General features: G+C 44.6%; 1 protein-coding gene across 4 annotated transcripts in view; it reads left to right on the top strand.

Moving 5' to 3' along the window:
* The first annotated feature begins 1,298 nt into the window (after positions 1-1,298).
* SNTG2 (syntrophin gamma 2) overlaps positions 1,299-25,667 on the top strand; it is a 303,678-nt gene continuing 279,309 nt past the window's right edge. For all 4 annotated transcript variants that reach the window (XM_058551873.1, XM_058551875.1, XM_058551872.1 and 1 more), the window contains exon 1: positions 1,299-1,377. In XM_058551873.1, the coding sequence (XP_058407856.1) occupies positions 1,306-1,377 (72 nt within the window). In that variant the 5' untranslated portion in view covers positions 1,299-1,305. The remainder of the gene's footprint in view (positions 1,378-25,667) is intronic.

The following is a 25,667-nucleotide window of genomic DNA, read 5'->3' as shown; positions in this document are numbered from 1 at the left end:
CTCACATCTCAAAGCTGCGGGGTTAAAAAACCGGTTGAAGTCAGAAAAAGCAGTGTCCTTAATGTTGTTCAATACACATTCGTCCTCAGGCATTCCGCCGTGTCTCAGAACCTCAGCTCCGCTTCCCCGGCCTTGGGGCAATAATGGAGTGGGCTTCCCGAGCTGGAATTGTCGCACGTTGGCGTCCGTGCGGGTGTGGGAGCCGAGGGGGACAGGATTCGGAAAGGGAGGAAAGGACACGCTCGCTTCTTTTTAAAAGGGTGGTCGCCTTGTGCTTTGTGTATTTTTCCTGAGATTTATCCCAAACTGGTTTCATCTACATTTAGATTACGATGATTTGAGTCCACACAACCCCGTATTGCTGTCCTGAGAGTCATTTTGGGGCAAACCTGAATGAGCAAGGGGACCAGTCGACCAGCTGGTGCCCGACTCCACCAGGAGGGTGTGGAGGCCGGTGGGATCCGGGCCCAGCCCCGCGCCCCGGAGGTGGGTCCCTGTAGGTTTGGTCTGCCTCTAGAGGGACGCAGGAGCCGAGCCACCGCGCTTGGGGCGGTGGGCGGGAAAGAGTTGAGGCTTCGGCGTGCCTTCCTCTGCCAGGCAGTCCACAGGGTCCCGCGTCAGCTCCGGAGTGACCAGGTGACCCCCGAGGAGGGTCCCCAGGGACCCGAAAGGCGGCTGGGCCGGGACCGTCCTAGGGCAGGGAGGGCCGTTGGGCGCCCGGCTGTGGATCGGGGCCCGCCCCCCAATCAGATCAACCGTGAAGTGGGGACGGGGAGGGGGCGCCGAGCTCTGGGAAGCGATCAATCTCCGCCCTGTGGGAACTGCAGCTTCCCCCACTCCCCTACACCCCATCGGAGAGCTCCCACCCGCCCACCGTGGGACCCGCCCCATGCCCCCCGGCCAACCTGTGTGCGCTCGGCCTCCGCCCGGTGGGGAGACCCCCGCCCGCCCTGGTTCTGGGCGCGGGTCCCCAGCCAGTGGGAATTACAGGCAGCCGCGCCACCCAAGCGTTCCCACCCGGTCCCCACAGTGGAGCGCGCCGTGCCCGCCCTCCCCGCTCTGCGCGCGGGTCCCCACCCCCGTGGGAGCGAGCGCCCCTCCTCTCCCGGAGGCGGGCCCGCGTGGGCGGTGCTCGTGGGCAGCGGGCGGAGCTCAGGCCTCCCCACCCCGCCGCTGCCCGCGGAGCCGGAGCCCTAGCAGGAGAGGGGCGCGGACGCGGCGCCCGCGGGGCCCTTGGATGCGCGCGCAGGGCCCGGGCACTGAGCTCGCCCGGCCCGGAGCGCGGGCCCCGCCGCGTGGGCAGCGATGAGCGCCGAGGGACCCTTGCCCCCGGCCGCCCGCCGCGGGCGCCCGGGCTGCCTGCTGGTGCCGGTGCGGGTGAGTGCGACCCCTTTGCGCCCCTCTTTTCTCTGCGCGCTCCTTCCTTTCCCCCCGTGCCCCCCTCTCCCCCTCCGTGCCCCCTTCACTCCTCGCGCCCTTCCACTCTGCGCGCCCCTCCACTCTGCGCGCCCCCTTCCTCTCTCCACCTTTTACTCCCTCAGCGCGCCCCTGACTCCCCCTCCTTGCCCCCTTGCCTCCCAAAGCCCCTGCCTCTCCCCGTGCCCCCTTCCCTCCCCAGACCTCCTCCTCGCCTGCGCCTGCTTTTCCTCCCCTTGCTCCCTTCCCTCCAGGCTCCCCCTCCTCACCTGGCGTCCCCTCTTCTCCCTGGGCCCCCTCATCTCTCTGCGCCCCCTCTTGACCCGGCGTCCCCTTCCCTCTCTCCCGAGGCGGCTCGTTCGGGCAGGTGGACACTGGGACCCGGGGCACAGTGGACATCCAGCCCCTGACCGCTTGTTCTCCCCCTACCCCGAGATCTTGAACGGAAACTTACGAGGTTTGCCTTCTTATGTGTTGAAGGGCTGAGTGGGAAGGCGCAGGGGCTTCGTATTCTGTGAGAACCAGGGTTTTCCAGAATTGGGGACTGGGATTGATTTGCTCCGCATTTCTGCCTGTGGTCAGGTGGTTGTGCTGAGGGGAGCCCCCGTGGGCGCCGGCTCCGGGTCTGGCCGAGTTGCCCACCTGGAGGTCACAGCGGAGCCTCCCTGAGCCCAGCTGGGCCCGGTCCTCAGGGGCTTCGGCCGGTTCTGGGGTCTCTCGGCTGAGTGCCCGGTAACTCAGGGGACCATTTCTGCGCAGAATTCCTAATACTGATTCTTTTTTGCGTGTGACATCTATTCTAGTCCCTACCCCAAACAACTCCCTCACCACCCGGTTATTTTGGTTATTTTTAAATAACTAAGCTACAGATTGACAGAAAACAGAAATGTTGGCTCAAACAAAAACTTGAAGTTCTTGGAAACCTTCAAGTTGCCGCCCACAGCATAACCGAGGGTTCTGGAAACCGTGTAAGAAAACAGTAGATTATCCTGAGCCTTGCGAGGCTCTCCAGCTAATAGATTAATATGGTTGTTCCTGCAAATGCAGTGATCGCCACTTCCGTAGGGTTTGTGCCCCACAAAGTCCCCAACCCCGTGACCAACCAGCAGAAACCAGGGATTATTTAGCTATCCTTTTAGGGTAACTGAGAAATGTTCCAAAGACAATAGGGTGAAGGTTTATGTAAATTCTTATTTGTCATAATGCTTCCAAACCAAGGTAGTAGTCGGAACTTCTGCATATTCTTATTTTTAATCTGTGTGGAGAGAGTTGCCTCATCCGTCAAGTTACACCATTCTGGGATATTACCACAAAATCTTTCAATTTCGTGTGAAGTTGCGTTTATTTTTTAAAGTACTTTGTGATGTGAATAGTTTTCCAGCTCTTGCAGTTGGTAATTAAGCCTTAGAGATGTGCCTCAGTGACGGGAAGTAAATTGCTTAAGGAAGTAGGGAAGCTGGGCCGTGCTGGGTTTTCTGTCTTGTTCCTGCTTTGAGTTTTGAACGATGCCCTCCGGGCATTAGGAATTGCGAGTTTTGTTTAAGGAGTTCTTGCAACAAGTCTTGTTTATAACCCTTGTAATTATAGTGGAAGAATTGGAGTGGATTTACCATCTGCATAACTGACCCAGTTGATAAATTATTGGCAGTAGCTTCAGTTTTTAAAAAAATATCAACTGCGAGTCCTCAGGTCAATACTCTGCAGTGTGCAAGTGCTGATTCCTTTAAGGCACTAAGTTTGGGGTGCACAGTCAAGGTGCAGGCTCTTCTCCAGTTTGCTACCAGATGTGATTAGTGCTTTCTTTGTGATAAAAGCCTTGATTCTATGATACAGCCTATTTGAACTGCACTTGTAAGCAAGTTTTTGTCAGCATTGGAGACCAAATATTAGAATAAAAATAGCCTGTTAAGAACAAGAACAACAACTTTGGTTTCACAAATAACAAGGTGTGCTCGAATGCTGTGCTGTGCTCCAGTGTAAGGGAAGGGTCAGATTCTTACTCATTTACAATAGATCTAAGTGTCGTGCTTACACATTTGTCTTTAAAACCTTGAACATTAATAGCATACAATCATGGGTTAAAGATTTGATGGAAAATGGCACTATACATAGGTGCACTATGAACCTTTGATGGCCACTAATTTTTACTTGAATCATTAGGGTCCAGACAACCATGCAGAATTATTAATTTTCCTATAAATAACCGTAATATCATTGACTTTGCATAATTTAATCATTTCAGTTAAGCAAGAGAACTTAGTGCTTCTAATTAGAAAAATAATGACAAAAAGAAAGTTATTTTAAGCCCATTATATTTCTAGTTGTAAACATTTTTTTCTAAAGTCAAAAATACAACACTTTATTTGTAATAACTGCTTCTTTGAATCATGGGAATTTGGCCAGATTTGAATGTCTCCTGCTCAGTATTGGAGCTTCTTTTTTCTCTTCCCTTTTAGGTAGCTCCTCCTCATTGTGTATATTTCCTAAGTGAAGCCAGTTCATGTAGCTGTGTCCCCGACAGCTCCCGTGTCCCCTGGTGAAGTCCACTGATAGAGAGCCATCGATACAGTGTGCTAAGTGTGTGCTGCTCTTGTGTTCAGACGCTGCTGTTGGTTTGTGCTGTCAGCACGTTTTCTGTCTTTAAAGAACAGCACCACTCCAGTCTGACGGGCTGGAAGCATGAAATAGCATCAGCCAGCAGCGTGCAGTTTCATGTGGGGAACTTCCCGTGAAACGAGAACATGCCAGGGCATTTTAAATGTGCGTTTTGTGCTGGAACCACTGAGTCGTCCCTTGAGAGATGTGAGTTGCTCCGTGACATAATTTCAGCGTGTGACCTCCTAGGGTGGCCGTCCATTTACTTTATACTCTTGTTACCTGTTTCCCATCCTTGCTGACTCATCTTTGATCAGTTGTGGAATTTCTGGTGACGTCTATGACATCAGAAGCAAGATGCACATGTTTTAAAATGGAGAATTATCTGATTTTACCCGGAGATATGTTTCCTAGTGAACATCTTCACAAGATCCAAGTTAGAAAAGTATGCTTATTTATTGAAACCGTCAGATGTAAAAGTCAGATGTAAAAGTCGCCTTATTTCTCCAAACAATATATGTGCAACAATAGCCTTTTATATCTCTATGTCTGTGAAGATACATAAGTATCGATGTGGCTTTCTAAGTTTCACTTTAGTTTAGTTCCACGACATGCACTTTGAGAGAGGCTGACGTGAGGCCTCCAGCATTCCATCAAAGGAGTGAGTTAGAATTAAGGCATTAGGCTGCTTTGTAATCGGGATGGCGGGAGGAGAGCCTGTGTTGAGAGAGGAAGAATCGGTTTACGTCCCAGTTCCCTCATCTGTTAGATGGGTGTATCCCCTACAGAATTATTAAAATGGTGTGGTGTCGTGGGTTACCTGTCACACAGGCAGCATTCTGTACATCAGGCCCGTAATGGGAGCTCTCTGGAAGAGAAGGGAGTCTCAGTGTTTGGGTTCGTGTCTGCATCCCTGGCCCCTGCGTCGTGTGGGCCCCGAGCAGGGTTGCTCGAGTCATTTCCACTCGGGTCGCTCCGAGTGTTCATGGAAATGAGGAAGTGGCGGGATCCAGCTCGAGAGAACTCAAGACTCCTTACAGGGACTGGAACTGGGTGTGGTCTGCTCTAGTTTCTCCGCCAGAGAGCATCTGATTTTAGCACCCTTAGAAGCTTGCTATTTAATTAGAATCTACAGGTATTTTTTTGAGACCAAACAAGGCAGTTAAAAAAATGCCTTTGGAGGCCGGCCCCGTAGTGCAGTTGTTAAGTTTGGCACCCTCCACTTCAGCGGCCCAGGTTCATGGGTTTGGATCCTGGGCGGGAACCTACACCACTTGTCATGCTGTGCTGGTGACCCACACACAAAATAGAGGAACATTGGCACAGGTGTTAGCTCAGGGCGAATCTTCCTCACCAAAAAAAAAAAAAAAATGCCTTAGGAGGAAAAATGCAGGAGAATTTCTTGGAAAAATGTACTTGCATTTTAAACTGGCGAGTACTTGTGGTTATCCAGCTGGTTACTGCACGTTGTCACTGCGATTGTGTTTGGGATAGAAGATTGTGGGTTATTTCAGCGAACACTAGATGTCACTTTTCCCCAGTCCATGCTTTAGAGCAGAGGAGGCCGGTTTATCCCTTCTATTTCTGTACCAAATGCTAAGCCTCTCTGCCCTTGCTGACCAATCCCTCCCTGAGGCCTGACCCCTCCCCCCACCAGAAATCCCACCTGCTCCCTCGCCTTCCTGGGACCTCACCCATCAGCCCTAACCTGGGCGTCCTTCTCTTTTGTCTTCAGTGCTCTTCAAAGTGCTGGGAATGCTATGATGTGATTTTTCAATTAAAATTGTTGGGTACAAGAGTTTCTGTTTCTAAAGAGTCTGAAGTTGAAGATCCTATACATATTATTATTAATTAGCTATGTTTTAATTAAGCAAAGATTTAGGATAAAAAGAACCCAAATATGCCTCTTATTTAGAGGATGCTGTGGGAAACAATTAGAAAATGTAAAGTTATATTTTAGTGCGGAAGAATTCAGCCTCAGAGAGAACTGCAGTCCTGAACTACTGAGCTGTGCCTGTTGAGCTGTTTCAGTTTCTAGAGCAACTGTATCTCCTTCATCTCTCTCTGCACTGGAACCTAGCAATGTGTAGCCACGTTATTTACAAACATATTTCTTATAGTGAGTGAATAAATTTGACTCTATACTGTTGAAAGTTTGATAACAACTCTACTTAATTTTGATAGGCACCAAAATTTATTGGAAATTTGGATGAATATCATTTTATTATAGCACTGAATTGTACTATTATAAATACAGTCATGTCAAATATTAAAATTTAGTATCGTAAATATCATTGTGTTTATTATCATTCACTTCATTAGTTTATCTTTCATGCCATTTTTAGTTAGACCCCAGCTCTGGAAGGAAGGCTCCCCTCTGGTACCGGTTAGTGGTAATTGCATTACGCATTGACTAATGAGAAGTAACTGTAATTATTTATATTTTAATCAAAATAGTTTAAATGACAGATCGTATGTAAGAATTCAATTCCATTTCTAGAGTGAATGCTTTCAGCAGGCAGATATTTTATTGTCCATTTTATGAATTATTATAGGAAAAATCTAAACACGTGAACGCACCCAAATTCTATTTTAGGACATTTTCATTCATTGAGCTGGTGTTTAGGAAAATAATCTGTATTTTTAAAGTGTGACATAACTGTCAGTTATTCCTATCAAAAACATAACATTTTCCATTGAAAATAAATATTTTACATTGAGCAGTGTTCACAAACATTTTGCCATCCAGAACCTTCAGAAACTAAATACAGTGGCCCTCACGTATTCTTTAAAGGGGAAACCAGCTTCCCTTTCCAAAGCAAAACCTAAACGATGGAAGGGGAGGCTGAACCCTTTCCCCGAATCTTTCCCTCCGAGTTGCTGTGCCTGGAGCTCTGTCTCTGCCTGGTCGCCGCCCTGTAGGCTGCAGCCACCCTTAGCCTCTGTCCCGGAAGCCCTGAAGCACCCAGGTCCCCAGACCCCAGAGCTGCCTGTCTCCGTCTGGCTTCACGTCTCAGCAGCCAGAGCCTCTGACTGCCCCCTTCGGCCGCTGGCAGACCTCTGCGTGACGTCAGGCCCTCTGCCTTTTCTCCGTGCTCCTCGGGCTCTTTGGGTAAGTAAGCCTCAGTTATGCCTTTCAAAGGTGGGCTGTATAGAGGTTCTGCCGTAGGTTGTGCTTTATATTTCCAGGTAACCTCTCCTCCTCTGTGGTTTAAATTGCCGTCGTTCGCCCCTGGCCCCCAAGGCTGTGCCTTCAGCTGCTCAGATGCTGCTTGGCTGTTCAGTTCACATTTCCAAAACCCGTCTCATAATCTTAATCCAGAAGTCTGGTTTTCTTTCCACATTTGTATGTCAGAGAATAACAGCATCACACACATAGCTCATGTCATTACCCAGATCGTGGCTTTTTTAAACCTCTGGCCACTGGTATTCCTGCTGTCTGCCTCAGGGCCTTTGCTCATGCTGTTTTCTCCCTCGACATTCATCCAGCCCTCCCCTCTGTTCCAGCCTCCCATTACTCAGCTGATTTCCAGTGCCTGTTGCAGCCCGGTGCCTCCCCGACATCCACACAGCCCTTCACTCCTGCTCCCGGAACCCCAGCTTTGTCAGGTGTTTGGTGCCCGTGTGCTCACGGGCCCTGTTCCCACCCTCAGGTTTAAATGCAGACTCATCTAAGCCAGAAGGGGCATGGTTGCAGCTCTGCCGACACTACTGCTTGTGAGCGGATGGGAATAGCTCCCTTTCTTTTACAAGGAGACACCGGACGGGGTGAATCAGTTATATGCCTGGTACGTAACAGCTGGAACACACTTACCAGTTGAATGAATAAGTGTTAGCTGAATTAAAGGTATGTAATGCTCTGAGTAAGAGGGAGGAAGTTCTATTTCTGGCTTTTGTACTGAGAATTTATTTTATATTTATGATTAGCTATTTTGGATTTGAATAAAATTGTGCCTTTACATTTTTATAACAGGTACATTTTAACATCAGTTTTACAAGTCAGCATCTCTGTTAATGGTAAAATGTAATTTATTCTGTTTCTCATCTCTATCTTGCTGGATATTATCCTTAATGATTTCTTTTCAGATGATTATACTTTACCAAATGACTCCATCGGTTTGAATTTTCACATGTAATTATCTTAAGTTTTCATTATGTACAAGAAATATGAAATTACTCCTCATGCCTTAACCCTGGGGCCACTCAGACCCCTGATGCATCAGGAGCAGTCTCTTCCGAAAGGCCAGCGATGCGTCGTCCGCATGGGTTCACGTTGTCTTGATGGAAGGAATCCAGGTGGTTTTATTCCTGAAATCATCATGGTTTGTGTAACGAGCTAGAAAAATACCAGCTTCTGCCTTTATGTCGTTAGAAACGTTAGAGATTTCACTGCCTGCCTCCACCTCCACCTCGAGGAAGCGGGGAGGGGTGGGCAGGGAATACAGCAGGCTGGGATTTCCTCAGCCTCACGGCTTTTCCTGAAGATGGGGACTTTGTGAGGGTAAAATTCAGTGTTGTTTGGAAGAGCGCTTTGCGGTTATAAGTGTACACATACAAGCACGTGTGTACAGGTCGTTTACAGACGCTGTCTGGCGCTATACGCTGTGCTGGGAATGAGAGACGACAGAGGCAGAGCGGGATGTGGTCCAGACGTGAAGCCCTGCACAGGCGAGGGCCGGTGACGCCCGGGAGGTGGGTTCTGAGAAAGCAGACGAGCGGCTGTGCGAGGGTGCTACAGTGCGTTCCCTCCTGCACCGTGTAATTGCAGCTGCTTCTTCCCGGGGACGAGATTATGAATGTGCTCACAGGCTGTTATGAGGGGTCAGGGTTTGTGCAGAGTAAACACACATAAATCATGATTGCAAATTTTTATGAGTGTTGTAAGGGAAGGAGAAATGTGCTGTTATGGAGAATGACATGTATTAAGGGACTTCAGTGGTGCCAGTGTTCACAGGGGAGGTGCAGAGCAGCGGAACAACTACTTTAGATTGCCTGTCTGGGAGGAGCCTTCTGAGTGAGCGTGGCTGAGACTGGAGGGTGAATCAGCAGAGACAGAGCAGCGAGCATCTGTGGATTCGGGGCCGGATGTGCAGAGGAAGTCACGCCTGTGGGGCATCTTGAAGGAAGACAGGAGTTTGACTGGAGTGTGCACGCAGACACCCCACAGACACACACACAGCAGGCTTCAGGGCTCTTCAGGGACGAGTCTGCTAGAGCTAACATTTCTGTTTTACTTGCAGAGCCAGAGTGGAGAGAAAAAACTCAGACCAAGGGGTCTGAAGATTTTCCTACTTCTAGAGCAGTAGCCGTGGTTTGTGTCACATGGGTCTGACCAGCCCGTTTGTTTTCACTGCCTAGAGAGCAGAATCCCTTTCTGGAGCGGTCTATGTTATGGATTAAATGAGTGAGATGACCTTTCACAAGATGGAGGCAGAATATTCGGTCCAGGGTGGTCACACCGAAGCTCTCTCTTCAGCATTAGACAGAAGGAAGGACTGTGTGATAAGAGGCGCAGTAAAGACCCTGGACCCCTCAGCAAGCTCTGTGCTCCTTCCTGGGGAGCACGAAAGAGATCAAGTCTCAGTAACTTTAAGTTTAGATATGAACTTTTCTCTAATGTCTGATCCTTGGGCTCTGTGGAGCTGAGGTCGGTGGGCTGCAGACTCTGTTCACCCCTCCCAGCTGTGTGTGTGTGAGTCACAGTCCCGACGTGTCGGGATCCTCGTCGTCATGGCTGCACCCAGTTTGTGCTCAGCTCAGCAGGTCTGGCTTGGGTGGTTCTAGGTGCTGACTTCTCTTTGCGTGCTTCTCCTCTGAGCCTCTGCTGGTCTTCTTGTTCTGCCCGATGTTGTGTCTTTGGCCGGCACAGTGGAGGGACTCAGGACCCCACGTCTGGAGCCTGGATGCTCATGTGTGGACCCCGGTGTGACTGTGGGCAGGTTACTCTCACGGTCAGCAGAGTCGTGGAGCCTGCATTACAGGGTTCTAGTGGTGACTATTAATAAATGGCTGTGTTAATAAACATGTGATACGGGGATATTTATAACGGCTGGCACCGGTATATTCTCACTACCATCATTAAACACGTTTTATTCAAGGTGAATCATTATCACTAGTACTACTGTGATATCTTCTACATTTGTTATTCCTAATAAATCACCATCCTAAGAACACAGATTCCAGACTTTGATCTTGTGTGGTTTGTTAGGGTATTGTCTTAATGGGAACATTTAAATACGGGATGCATTGTGACATGTGGAATTTGTGTGGGCATCATTTGCCATTAATGGTATGGAACATACTTCATCAGCTAGAAAAAAAATCCAATGCCATGTGATTCTGTAAAAGTATATTTATAACAGTCACTGTTTCTGTTCGAATTTTGCCTCAGGGGTCAGCTGTGTCGTGACTAATTACAGTGGATTTTAACACTAAGAGAGTTTCCTTAGGAAGATACTCAACATATTTAGGGAGGTTTTTGCCTGTAATTTTCCAATTGTCAAATGTCTTCTGTAGTTGATTGAATGCTGGTCCTCAAAAAGATACACCCACATCCTAAGAGTCCCCGGAAATTTATGTGGCAAGGATGGGATTAAGTTAAGAGTCTAGAGAGGAGGAGCTTGTCCTGAGTTATTTGAGTGACACTAAATACAAGTCTAAATATTCTTTCACGAGCGAAGAGGGAATGTGGAGACACACTGAGCAGAGGGGGTGTTAACCTAGAGGCAGAGACAGGTGATGTGGCCCCAGCCCAGAGCCACCAGCAGCTGGAAGAGGCAGGAAGGATCCCCCACCTAGGGCCTCCGGAGGGAGCACGGCCCTGCCCAGACCTCGGTCCCAGACTTCTGGCCTCCAGAATTGTGAGAGAAGAAATTTCTGTTCTCAGATACCAAGTTTGTGAAAATTTTCTTACAGCAGCCCTGGGAAGCTCATGCGTTTCCTTAAGTAACGAATCGTTTTCAAGGGGTGCTTCCCTTAAAATACAGGGAATTTGAGCGCAGACCTTCCCCAGATTGGAAACATTGACATGATTGCTCACGTTTCCTGAGTGCTGTGAGCTGTGGACTCCTGGCAGGGCTTCGCCCCTGTTCACAGTCAGCCTCAGCAACCCCCGAGGCGGGTGCTCTTAATGCCCCCCGACTCCGCTCTCAGTGAAGACGGTGGAGGCAGAGGGCAGCTCTGGCCCCGTTGTCCTGCCCTGGCCCCTGGAGGTCTGAGACAGATCCACACTCTCAATGCCTCCAGCGTCTGCTTCTCCATCCTGTGAGCACCAAGGAGAAATGGTCCTAAATGCACGACCTTGAAGTGATCACGGCCGTTAAACAAAAGGATAAAAACAGGAATCTGACAATTAGAAATCAGGAGCGAGACATATCTCCTCAAGTTACCCGCTTTAAATTTGGGTCACCATACAGATTGGGGAACAAGGTCATAGCTCATATAGAAGGCAGCAGTGCCTGTGTGTGCACGCGCATACACACGGGCGCGCGCACACACACTGTAATGAAATGATGTTGAGATAATGTAAGCAAAGCATTATGTTAAATTCTCCAATTGTTGTACCTCAAGCTAGATTTTGCTTTAAAAATGTAAACATGTAAACTGAGTTTAAAAAAATGGGAAAGATACTCACCTCTAGAATGATTATCGATTAATTCTTGAAGACTAAAGTTTTTAAAGAATTTTTCCCTTTCCCCTCAGAACTGTATTTCTAAGGTATCTTTATTTCAGTATTGCAAGTTTCAAATTCAAATATAAACATTTTTAAATTTCACTTTAAAATTATGGAGAGTTTCCTTTATTATTCTATATTAAAGATCTATTTGTAGATAAAATATTTTTGTTGTTTAATTTTTACTCTGCATTTCATTGGAGTAGTAACTGTGGTAAATACCAGATGCAAGATTTGTGTGTCAAACATGGTTTGATTTTTAATACTGCAAAGATATGACATTTTAGTGAGGATGAACTAGCTGAAGCTTTGTGACTGTACTATAATTGCTTTAGAAAAAAACTGTCATCATTATCTAAATTGATGTTTAGGATTTGAAATGCAACAGGAACAGGGATTTACAACTAAAATCTGTTATAATCTAAATAAATGACATTTAAAAAAAGAGATTGTTCATTTAAAATCCAGAGAGAGATTAAAAAAATAACTTGAGCTTACAAAAATTTTTCTATTTTAACTTTCTAGATGTAATACAAGTGAAATATATGTATTTTTATATTTATATATTTTTATATATTTTATATTTAATGTAGTTATGATGTAAAACATTCTTAGTTGACATTCAGGATTTTGGAATAATATTCACCTAAAACCATTGTGTTTATCTAAGATTTAAGAAATTAGAATCTACTTCTGAAACTGCTAATAACAAAAGATAATAAAAGATAAATGATGATATACACACACATAAAACTCCTCCTCTGTATATAAAATACATTTGTTCTGAAAATAAAAGTGAAATAGGAAAAAGTGTCTGATGATATACAGTGGGATGTACAATGAGTAGATAAGATTTAATTATATTTTAAAAAATCAGTTTCTTAATTGGATATTATTAATGTCCCTGTGAAGGGCTGGGGGTGTCCACACACCTGCTTCTGAAATAACTAGGAAGGTCCTGGGATAAACAAGGAACAGGACGGCATGGGCTCAGCTGGGGAAGACCCCGAGGGGGCGGGTCCGTTTACCACAGTTTGTGTGAGAGCCTGGGGGCTGCCCTCTCCTGGGTGGAGTTGGGTTGGAAGGAGGAGGAAGAGGAACAAGGTGGCACAGGTGACGCTGGGTGGCAGAAGCACTCACGAGGTCCCGCGTTGGGAGCGCCTGGCCCAGGTGCCGTGGAGCCCCCCCACCCTTCCTTGCTGGGGTTCTGGATCTTTCTGTTCCCTCCTTTGGTTGACGTACAGCTCCTTCGTGCATTTGGCATTTGTGTGAAGAGTAACACAGTGTCCGTGTGTCGGTGTAGGAAGCGTGTGGGGGAGAGAGAAAAGAGGGCCTACTGCCTGGTAATCACACGGCTGATGCTTCCTCCTGGGAGTGTACTCTGTTAGCTAAACCCACCCTCTAGATACAATGTTTACCTTGCTTTTTCAAATCTCTCATTATAAAATAATTTTCACAGTTTATTAAGAAAAATTCATCAATTGTTATCAAATTTCTGCTTAATATCCTACTGTATCAGTATAGCGGCTTCACAGTTATTCCCCTGAGACGGGATCTGATGAGGAAATGGTTGGCCTTCGTGTGTGGAGCTGACCCCAGTCCTTCCAGACTCTCCTTGTTGGCTCACGTATCCTTGACCCAGGTGATGAGCTCCTTAGGAATTCCTGTTAGCGGTTGTGTTCAATCCCTGTTTATCACCTCTGGGAAGAAAATGCCCGTTTCTAAATCCCACCGTTCTCTGAGTTCTCAGCTTGATTGCTCTCGTTTGTCGGGAATGTGTCCATAAATTATGTTTTCCAGAGTGGGTTCGTGTGGGGCTCATTCTCTGATTCTTATATGCCTGAGGCTCGTTCCGCTGTCTTTACCTGTGAACGAGACACCGGTGCCTGGGCGTCACCTGTGACGCGCACGTTCCATGAGGGCCCTTGGCCTCCGATTCCTGTGGTCCTGAGACGGGGACGGGAGCCTCCTTCTTTATTCTGGATGCCGATGCTGTTCAGATGGGATGTAGGAGTAATTACGCTCGGTAAGAAGTGCTGTGCAGCCTGTATCTCTTTGTTTGTGGGGACCTTGGCCCCTCAAGACAGCACGCTTCACTCTCAGGCGGGCCCTGGGCCTCCCTGTGTTCAGTCGGGTGCAGGAACAGAACTCTGGTGGGATCAGAGAGCCATGGGGCATCTGACCTCAGAGGGTGATTAACGTTGGTTCTGGAGGAGGGCTGCCGCCAGGTCTTGGGGCGGCCGTGCGGTTTTCCACCAGGTCTTCTGCCCGGTTCTTGCTGCTCCTGAGCAAGAGGCCTGCTGTGTGAGTTCACATCCTTCCTGCCTCCACAGTTGGCTCTCGTTAATCTCGGCAGTTATTTTAAATAGAGTTGACCACAACAACTGTGTTCACAATGATTTTAGTGTCCTTACTTTCTGTGGATGTATCTTTTATCAACAGCATCTCCAGAGTGGTGACAGTGACAGTGTAAACAGGCACCTTATTTTGTTTCATACGTTAAGAAAACACCTCTTGGAGGCTGTTGGTTTGAGCCAGATGTTCTGTTGATCTATTAAAGGAAATCCTCCTGTTACTTCTTAAATAGTTTTTTTGGACATGAGGACGGTGAAGACATTTTAGTTGTCTTTAGCTTCTGAGACGATTATGTGGTGTTTCTTCTGTGCTCTGTGTGGCTGACCTGTGTCCTGTGATCCACACACAGCACGTCCTCCTTCTTATCTTGAGATGAATATCGGTTGACAAGTTTGAACAATGTTCACTCCTATTCAGTTTGGAATTTATAAGTCTATTGCATTAATCTTGCATGATCATTTTTGGGTTCAGTTCTTCAGGTTTTGATACCAGGGATGTACTTACTTTATCAATAAATGGTAACTTTTTTTTTACAACCTGAATACTTCAGAGAGAACAATTATTTTTTTTAATTTGATTATTTTAACTATAAACTTATATGGATCAGGTATCCTTTTTTGTAGATAATTCTTGGACGAATAGTTTATTCTGTAATTATTGATATTTTTAGATTTCTTTTCCTTTTCCATAGTCAATTTTAATAACTTGATTAGAGAAAAATTCCCATTTTATCAGTATTTTCAAATGGGTGAACATATCTAAGACATCGTCTATGCTGAATTGTATCCCCCCTCACATTAATTCTGGCTTCCATAAGGCTGCAGCTTAGTAGAGGTGGGTCCTCAGTGCCGGTAGATTGGTGGTGATTGATCTTGTCTTGTAAGTGTGCAATTGAGTCTTTTCCTCGCCCCAAGGGGGCCTGGTGTGGTGCTGAGGCTGACGTGCAGTGATCGACAGGACTGCGTGCCGCCATTACCAGGAAATGACGGACAGCTGACTCTGTGCCTCAGACCTGAGCAGAGCAGGAGGTATTTGAAGACACAGAATGAATATGGGGGGTTAATTGTACTTGGAGACTAGACAGGTGGAAAATAAGTAATTTAACAGAGCCATAATTTAGACCATTTTTATCATATCAAAATACATTTATATGTTTTAGAACAGAATGAAAAACTCACCTCAGATTTAAAGATGAACATATAAGCCATGAGACTGAAAAAAACAATTCCTGAGTGAATGTTCTATTTCCAGACCACAGTCCTCCATGCATGCCCACACCCACCTATTCGCACATCACCACAGATCAGCCCTCGATGCCTAGGACGCAGCCTTTAAAATGCTGTTCAGTGAAACACAACTGGGGTAGCCTTAAGGGCCGTCCAGCCCTATCTGTTGATTCAAGTACAGAAGCATATGAAAGAATGCTCGTTCTGAAATAGCGTTTGGGCAGACAAGGTGGGCAGGGAGAGCCTGTGGTGTAACACTTTCTGAAAGTGCCTTTAGGGGGTGAGACAGCTATCGGATCCAAGAGCTGTTCCGTCTCTCCTCTGAGGGCTTCTCCTACCCAGGGGATGAAACCTGTTGATGAACTTTTCTGAAACGTAGCCTCTACATCAGTACAACCGGTGAAAGGGAGCACACTTCCACATCCCCAGGAAATTTGTTTCATTTTTATTTTCTTTATATTAGCTTCTTTGTTATTTTTTCTTTTATGTTATTAATATTATCTTTCATATTATTTTCTGTTTTTCTGTCATATTGTTTTATATTATTTTCTTTCATATTATTATATTATGTTTTTTATATTATTAAAATGTAGTTTATTTTATATTATAAAAATGTATTTTCTTACTGTGTCTCTTCGCTGGTCTTTATTCTGCCCTCAGGAGCCATGTGGAATAGTCAATATGTTTCGAAATGGATAATTTTTTAAATGTCTTATCTTTAAATGTATCATCATTAATTTTGATATCTCATTTCATCTATTTATCATAAACTTTTGTTTTGAATCTTCTCATTAGTCTGTAAGGCAAAAAACTTGAGTTTTTTTCTTGTTTAAGGCAATGTCTAGGATCACATTGCAGAGAAACAGAAACTCGTGGGATGGTGGGGTTAGCAAATGGAATTCTGAATTGTTGGTTTTCCTGCAATAGCTGCTAATTTAGCATTTCCCTATTTTACTAAATTTTTAGGCTAATATTTCACTAGCTGTTTTGTTTCCTGAGAGCTGTCATGTTATTTTGAATTCAGTTTTTCTCCCTATTCTGATATATGCGTACATTTCCAGTGAATAAGTCTGAGATAATGACAACATGTTTGTCTCAGTAGTGAATTGAATACACGAGTGCTTCTTTTAACAGAGAAAGGAGCTAATTGCAAACGGGCTGGTATTTATATAAATCACATTGGTATGTACTCTCGTTGAAGCTGCTGGAGAGAATTTACTTTTTTATCACAGCAGTACTTCTAAACTCCCTATGAGATGAACAGATGAAAAAAAATAACTTTCTAAATTTCCAATTGAGAAAGGTGAACCTTACCATTCAGCCTGTCTTCATTGATTCCTCAGTGAAATGTGGAAATGCTAGTAACTTAAGGTAATTTCTTTACCTTTAAATAAGGAGCATGAATTTTGAGGTGAAGGTTCCAGATCCATCTCTGCACTGAACACTCTGTTTAACCACATTCTGTTTAAACACATCAACCCTTAATTTCTTCATTTGTAAAAAGGCAAAGCTCAAGTAGCTGAATTATTTGAAACCATGTGAGCCTCTGCAATGGAAAAAATGATTAGATGAGATGAGAATTTTATCAACAACACAAAAATAGAATAAAACATATTTCTTTATCATGCCTCCCTTTGGATGAATAGGTTATGCTGAGTTTTCACTTTAATTTCTCTTTGAAACAAATGGAAAAATAGACGCTTTATTCAACCTCATGACATTAAGTAATGGAGCCAAATGAAGAAAACTGAGAAAATCTTAGATAACTATGCAGCAGACACATGACATGCCATGTCCTAACTTCTGATTTGATTGAGGAGAAGTAAATTGGAAAAACTGTAGTTTTTAAAACAAAAAATATGAAAACTTGGTGTTACCTCCTAAATTGGAGAATGAGCACATCCCTTCAACAAGTCGAAATAGGATACTAATCCCCATACTAACACACTCCCCCAGTAGCTGGGGATTTGGAGGGGATCATGAGTATTTCAAACAGAAAATAGGTAAATGTTAATTATTATTGGCATTGTAACAATTTCTCATGCTACTTCTGTATTTAAAACTGGTTGAGTGCCTGCTTTGTTTCAATTTTATGAGAGTAGATTTTAAAACTATATTTCTTAAGTTATCTTTCATCAATCATCAGACTCTGGTTTGAGATTTTAAAAAATAAATAAATCTACTTCATTATTTGAGAAGTAATTAACATTTACATATAAATATAAAGGCTTTTTTTCAGAAGCATTTCAAATTAAGCATTTATTTTTGAAAATAAAAATATGCTATATATAAACTGAAATGGAATGATCCAAGAAAATCTAAATTGCATAAAACTATGTGGGAAAATGTACTTCAAGCGATAAGAAATGCAACATGCTCAAAGAGGTAACTTTGTTTACATGGTACACAGTTTCCTACACATCAGCACTTTTGGTGAAAGTACCGAGGGGGACAGGCAGGATCTACTCCTGGGGCGTTTGCACGCTTGTCTGTGTACGTTGACCTGGCAGTGTTCTCCCGAGATTGGCAGAAGTCTACATAAAAGAATTATAATGTTAATTGTTAAGTACTTATGCCTTGGGACCAATGCCTAATGTTTACACATTTGAAGACGTAAATGTATTGAATACACTGGTTGTTATATTAACTTCACTAACATGTGAACCTTGGTTTCTCTTTCCCACGATATTTTTAGTTCCTGAAATAGCATTGGGCACACAGCAGATGCCCACCCAATATTTGTTGAATAAATGAACCCAAAATCGAAATATTTTCATTTCAAACAAACTTTAACAATTTAAGTTGCAGAGATGTAGCTCCATAAGGTATGAAGTGTGAACCGTCGGAGAGTACCCTGTGAAAATGAAGCTAATGGTCTGGGGGAATCCACTGCCTTTTGTAAATCTCACTGCATTTCCTTCATGTTGTGCCCAAAGTGACTGTCTCTTGTTTCAACTTTAACAAGTCTCTGTTGCCTGAGTTTCTTGGGTTTGATTGCTGGGCCGCAGCCCTCATGGTCGCAGGGCAGCTTACCTGGATGGCTTTCATAATCGGGTTCATGTCCTGTTGCTTTTCAGGTACTCGTCTTAGTTGTGAAATCCAGTCATCAGTGTCTCCTAGTGAAACTGGAATAAGTGAGCTCAAATGTGCCTATAACTTTTCAGAAGGAAATCAATTTGTGAAAGAAATCCCTTGTTAAAACGCGTCATCTTACAGTTGCGTGGAAAGCTTGTTGAAGTGTCTTCTGTTAGATGTTTTCACGAGTCACAGTAGTGACTGTGGTGGGGATGATGCAGCTGAAGTGAAAGAATCTGCTCTTTTCCATTACAAGAAGTTTCCTCTCCCCTCCCCCTCTGTCTTCCTGTGTTATTTATTGGCTTTAGGAATCTTTAGGATTTCTGCAGCAAGAAAGGAAAGAAACAAAGGAGTCAACATTTAACATTTCACTCTTGAACAAATCATTCTTCTCCATGCTGTTTAATTTTGGGAAATAGGCTCCAGGATGGAAGGAAGTTTCTTAGGAGGCTCTTAGAACCAACCCGTGTGAGAAGCATGGGAAGGGAGCAAGATGGACCAAGAGGACCATTGAGGGGAAGGCCGTCACCACGCATTGCCTCATTGATCCTACAGGGAGGTCTGAGCTGGGGATCAGCTTCCCGAGGTCTCCCCAGCTGGGGAAGGGATACTGGGTCCTCAGAAATGCATTTTGGTCAGGCACTGTGTGTGACTCCCCTGGAACTGAGCGTTATCCTGGGAAAGGTGGCTCCTCGGCAGAGGCATCCCTGAAAGGGGCTGATGGCTAAGGCGGGCTGTCAGCAACACCTCCAGCAGCTGGGCAATCGGTCCTTCCCTTCAGGGGGTCTGAGCAGTCCACTCTTTGTGACGCTCAGACTCACTTATGTGTCTGCGTTCTGGGAATAGCTCCTCCTGGGGTGGGGGCTCCCTTCATTAGGAAAGTCTAGAAGGAAGACTAGTGGTTAAGGTCTGGGCCCCACTGCTCCTGCTGGTCTTGGGTTGCTGTTGACCCACATGGTCTGCTCCTGTGTGCGGCCCTCCTCTCCATTAGCTCTGAGGAGTCCTTCTCAGCCCCCTTGCGTAACCTCAGCCCTACTTCCCCTTGATGATCAGGGTCATTTACCCACCAAGAAGGTGGCTCCTCGTCTCTCCTGCTAGCACCAGGACTGCAGGAGCCTGAAGAGCCTGGGCTGCAGCCTCAGCTGACAGGTCAGTCGGGTAGTTGCTGTGCTCCAGCTGGAGCCTCCTCGTGAGGACCAGGGTCTTTCAATCTGCAGAGCCCAGAGTTTCCAGGACAGTCAGCACAAACTCCCCGCGTGGGTCACTGAGACTTCCCTTAAGCAGGGCTGCTCACGTCTTCATGGACGTATGGCTTCTTCCAGTACCGTATCAAGGTTGTTGATTTGAATATGCACCTCACTTTGGAGGTAACACTGGTAATTTGTGACTGCTCTGATTTTTATTGATCAGTCTTCCCATGTTTTATCAATTTTAATGTTCTTTACAAAGGACACATTTTAAATTTCATTTATTTTTTATTTTGTGTTTAATTTCATTGAGTTTTTCTCTTATTGTTATTTCTTCCTGGTACTTGCTTTTCAGCTTACTTTGCTTATTTTTTCTTGGTCCTGAGGTGGAATCTTAGACTGTTGAGTTGAGACATTTCTTACTTCCCATTATGAGCATGAATACTACACATTTCACAGTAAGCACTGTTTTAATTGCTTTCCGCATGTTTTTATGTTTTGTGCTTTTATGTTTTACAAAAGAGAATTAGCAGAGCTGTTCCTTAGCAAGGTCTGCTTGCAAGGTTGGCCCTTGGCCGGCATCTGGGATTCGGATTTCAGGAGTGTCCCCATCCTTCCCTGACTAGTAAGGGTCACTCACTCTTCCTGGACTGCTGGTGCAAACAACAGGGTTTCTGCCCAGCACCTGCCTTCCTTCTAGGAATCTGGAATTTTGGTACATGCCCTGTGTGACCAGCCCCTATAGAAACCTTGGGCCCCATTCTCTAACGTGTTTGTTAGGCAGAAATGTCACACAGGGAGCTGCGTGTTTTTTGCTGGGAGAGCGTGTACTGTGTGACCTCCATGGGAGGGTTAGAGCTTGATGATTGCTGCAGGGTGCACCTGTGTCCTCTCTGGGACCCAGCCGAGTGTCCTTTCAGGCCTGCTGCATGCCACTCAGCCGTGAACACGACTGTGTCAGTGCTTCTAGTGAGTCTCCCAACCAGGGTGCCCAACATGTGTGGCTCAGCCAAAGTATGTTCTAAGTGCCTTTTTGATTCTTTCAGTGACCATGGTTACCATAGAAGTGTGTAGTTTAATTTCCAAATATGTGGGGATTTCTAGATACTCATTTTTAGTTTAATTCTGTTGTGAATGGGGACATAGTTTGTACTATATCAATACTTTACGTTTATGCAGGTTTATTTTATGGTCCAGGATATAGTTTATCCTGGTTGAGTGATCCATGTGCACTTGGAAAAATGTGTATCCTGCTGTTGTTTGTTGATGGTTCTATAGATGTCAGATAGATGAAGTTGTTTGGTAGTGCAGTTCATATCTCCAGTTTCTTTATTAATTGTCTACTTGTTCTATTATTTACTTATTCATCTGGAAATATTTTTTATTCTGGTCTACTTTTTTGATATTAATATAGACAGTCCCACTTTCTTTCTATTAGTATTTGTATGTATATATTTTTTCATTTTATTCATTATATTAAATGAAAATTATGAAATGAAATCCATTCACTATATTTAAAGTGGGCCTCCTACAGATATAGTATGGTTGATTCTTGTTTTATTTTTTTGCTTAATCTGATAATCTCTGCTTTTTAACTGAGGTGTTTAGACGTTTTATGTATGATGTGATTTTTGTAGGATTTGGTGTAAATTTATCATCTTACCAGTTTTCCATTTGTCCCATCTGTGTGCTCTTCTCCTGTCCCCAAATTTTCTTGCCCTCTTTTTGATTAACTGAGTAGTTTATGATTTTATTTTAACTTCATTGTTGCATTATTAAGTATACTTCTTCGTAATTTTGTATTGTTTATTCACGCTTTATAATACCCATCTTAAACTTGCCAGCATCTCCCTTTACAGGACAGTGCGCCATTTTGGGTAGAGTGTGAGGCTCTGACAAGCTTACATGCATTTCCTACCTTGATTCTTTATGCTACAGTTACCAGATATTTTGCTTCTATATTTTTAGGAATCACACAATTCATTGTTTCTATGTTTGATTGAAGGAATCAGTAGTTTTTATAGCAAATAAGAAGAAAAAACATGTTCTTCCTTCCTTTTTGTTATTCCTCATTGGCTGGTGTGATTCAGGTTTCTCTGTGGGCCACAGTCCCCCGGGGGAAGAGCATCCTGGATCAGCCCTTGTCGTGCTGGTTGCTGCCGTTTCATTCCCTCAGCTTGTACACTATCATACCTCAATAAACAGAAAACACATTAATAAAATGGTCAGGCATTATTAAAAGTTCCTTTTTCCAGAACTGCGAAATTATTACTTTTTCATTCCAGTTTAGTAAGTAAAAGTCATCAGATATTTTTCGGGGACGTTGTCCAGAACTTTAACTTCTGTCCAGTAGGGAGCGTGCCTCACCAGTTACGTGAACAGGGGAGTTTTGGTGGATGCCGTAAACTTAATGAAGTCTAAGTGTAGTCTGACTTTTCTTTAATTTTCCACCCGTTGAATAATAAGATGCCTATCTGTTCCTGATGCTTCTACCCTACTCTTGGCCCCTCCCTGTGATCAGTGGCGCTGTTTAAAACAACTTTTAAAATATAGATATTTTGACTCACGTGGATGTTTTTCTGTGTGCAACACATGTAATATTTACCAATAAAATGATCCTGAGGTTCTGAACACATCTACGAAGCACAGTGGACAGAGCATTGGGCAGGCAGGACCCTGAATCTCACTCCCGGCCTCTCGCTGTCAATCACATGAGCTTCAGTAAATCTCTTATCTTATTTGGACCATTTTCCTCGTCTGTGAAGCTGCGCATGAGGATCCATCATCCAGTCGATGATGTTCAGTTAGATTGTTTAACATTATGTCTTCATTGTTGAAGATTGAGCGCTTGGCGTATTGTAGGCTCAGTGCAGGCACCGAGGATTCAAAATGCGCAAAGCACCCTGCTCTCATTAACTCAGAGTCTCAGAGGAAAAATGGAAATGTAATAAAAGTGGACCACAAGTGTGGTGGTCCGCTGCTACACTGGCTCTCTGGGGGAGGTGGGCGAGAGGGAAATAGGCCGGATTTCTAGTATGAGCTGATTCCTGTGCAGTAAATACTCCCAGGATGGCTGGTTTCAAGCTGCCAATGGTTTAATTACTGGTTGGCAACATTCCTGAATATTAACAGTCTGCTCTCCTGTGCTGGTACCAGGATGGATTCAGTGAGAAAATCAGTTAACGAAGAGCTGCAAACTCAAGGCTTGGACTCAGCACAGACGCCGGAATAACTGGGAGAAGCCGAGCTGGTGGGGGTCTCGCTGGGTCTGAAGGACGCGTGGGAACTTAGCCGTGCTGTCTCCCACCACCTTGTTCCGTTGGCCTCTGGGTGACCGTTGTGTCTTTGCGGCTCTGTGTTAAACATCCCGTCTTTGTCGTCTGCCAAGCTGCCTTTTGGAAAGAGGGAAGGTGAACATGCCCAGCGGTTTTGTTGCTAAGGAATATCTTCCTCAAAAAATGGTTGTAGGAAAACCACTCCAATTCTGTGATCTTTCTCTGTTCTCCTTTTAAAAGATATTTCCGCTTTTCAAAACTGCAAAACTAGGAACAAATCAGGCTCCTTATTATGCAGATGTGAGGGTTTCTTTCAGATAGCTGCTCGAGTGATTTTCAGCTTAAAGATCTTCTAAGTTAACTCTTAATGTCATATCTGCAATTTTCTAATCCATTGAATGCCCACAGGGTGCTAACAAAGTTATTGCTGAAATTTACAGAAAGTCAAAATTTTATTTAAATTATATTAGATTAAATAACTTTATGAAAGTATTGTGCCACTTTTTGTCTTAAAAATTAAGTAAGATATATTGTCATTCAAAATTTCTGATGGAAGAAATCCTTTAGAAGTTAGATTATTTTATAATTTTATGCCTTTTTTGGAGCATCTGTGACTTCCATGGGATTTGTGTGTTTGAATCAAAACCTATCTCAAATCCAGAATAATCAGGTTAGCCTCTTTTTTATTTATAGTTAATTCTTAATCTCACACACACTGGTGTAACCCAGTGTTACTGTGTTAAATGTGTCAGATCAAGTTTTTAGTTACAACTCAGTCTTAGGGTTCCTTTCTAGAGGTGAACAGATGAGAGAAGATGGTTTTCATAGTAAACACTGAAAAGAAGAGAAAGCCTCTTTGAGTAAACTAAAAAACATCTGATGATGAATAATTCATGGAAAATTTTCTATTTCCTACAGATCTGGGTGGGAGGTATGGCCACACGGAAAAATAGTGTTCCTGAGTCGTAGGGACTCTGCCAAAATAGAGAAAACAACTGATTTTGGTTGGTAATACCCATGCTTTCATCCTCTGTTTCATATTTAAATTGAAGAGAAAGTGAATTTTTGGTTTATCATCTATTTTACCAAGAAAACAATGGTTTCTACCAGAGCTCATATTTTCTACCGAATTTTATCTGAAATTTTAGCTCTGTGAAATATCTGATAAAAGTGTAATGAATGGATAGATCTAGTATTATTTACTTTTTAGTAAATAGAAGGTAGATAAAGGGATGTAGTGAATGAAACCTTATTTTAATATCGGACATCATGAAAATGAAATACTTTTATTTTCCTTGAAAGGCATTAACAAATGAGGTATTGAAGGGTATTACATTGTTACCAAATCCGTGTCCTGCTCACTATGCTCCGCATACTAGAAAGACCTCACGGTTACTAACTTTCTGGTCATCCCGGCAGCCCGGTTAGGTAGCACGTTTTCTCTCTTGCAGTTCACAGACTCGCCCCCGCTTGGAGCCGGTCGCCCGCAGGCTGCACGCTAGGTGCTGGCCGCTCCCTCCCGAGGCTGCCGTCTCCGCGCCTCTGGCTGCCCCTCAGCTGCCCCATTCTGCAGCTCAGCTTTTTGTGACCAGAGTGCTCAGGTCCAACTGGGGAGTGTGACCCTGGACAAGTCACATCAACAAGTGACGTGAACAGAACAACCGTGCGAGCTCCTCGAGGACAGGCAACATCTAGGAGTGAAGGGCGTGGCGTGGCAGGACAGGAGGGTGAGTGGAGGCCTGACTCCTCCCTGCAGTTTCTCTTCTCCACTTCCCTCCTGTCTGTGCCCTGCAGTGCCACAGGTGTGCAGGCACACACACACGTGCACACACATGCATATACATACACGCATGAGCACTCACACACGTGCACTCATGCATAACACCAGCACTCACACATATACACATGCACATACACACAAGCACTGACACACATGTACACACACGAGCACTCACACACGTGTACACACGTGCACGCAATGCACATACATGAACGCACACATGAGCACTCACACATGTACACACATGTGCACACATACATGAGCACTCACGTGTACATGCACATACACAAGCACTCACACATGTGTGCACACAAATACACGAGCACTCACATGTACACGCGTACACACGAGCAACATGTGTGCACGCACATACGTGAGCACTCACACGTGTGCACACACGAGCACTCACGTGTACACACATGCACACAATACATGAGCACTCACACACGTGTACACACGAGCACTTACACGAGAGCACTCACACACGTGTACACAGACACGAGCACTCACATGCATGCACGCACGCACACGTCCCCAGGCTGGTCCTTGGGCTCTTCACTCCTCACTGAACAGCCACCTCGGAACCTGAATCCAGCCATCCCGTGAGTCTAGCAAGGCTTCTGGCCTGTGTGGGCACAGCACTGCTTAAAGCCCCAGTCTCCTCATTTCCTTAAGTTTTATTTTTAAAAGTCACGCAAAAGTTATAACTTCACAACACATAAGATTGTTTTAAAATAAAACAAGATTTAGAGTTATGTGCCAGTTAAAAGAATTAGTTCCCACTTTTCTTTGAGAATAATTGGTGTTTCAAAGATTGCCCCACCGATGTGGATGTTTCCTGTCCGCCTGGGTATGGAGTTGATTTGAACTGTCCTCAGCGCTCATCTAGCCGCTGCCTATGCATCTGTAACACGTAGGAAAACGCCTGTGGATCTACAGTCTGCTTTTCTAGATCGTCCCTGGTCCTGTTCCTGGGGGTTGTGAGTAAAAGTGTGGAGGAAGGAATGCACTGATGTACGATATAAAATGTCAGTCCAGTCAAAACATCTTGAAATTGTGAAATTTGTCCCTTAAACACAGTTTTAT

The sequence above is a fragment of the Diceros bicornis genome, chromosome 12 (assembly GCF_020826845.1).
Source record: "Diceros bicornis minor isolate mBicDic1 chromosome 12, mDicBic1.mat.cur, whole genome shotgun sequence".
Taxonomy (NCBI): Eukaryota; Metazoa; Chordata; class Mammalia; order Perissodactyla; family Rhinocerotidae; genus Diceros; species Diceros bicornis.
The sequence above is the reverse complement of the archived record's forward strand: the minus strand, read 5'-3'. Positions and strand labels throughout refer to the sequence as shown.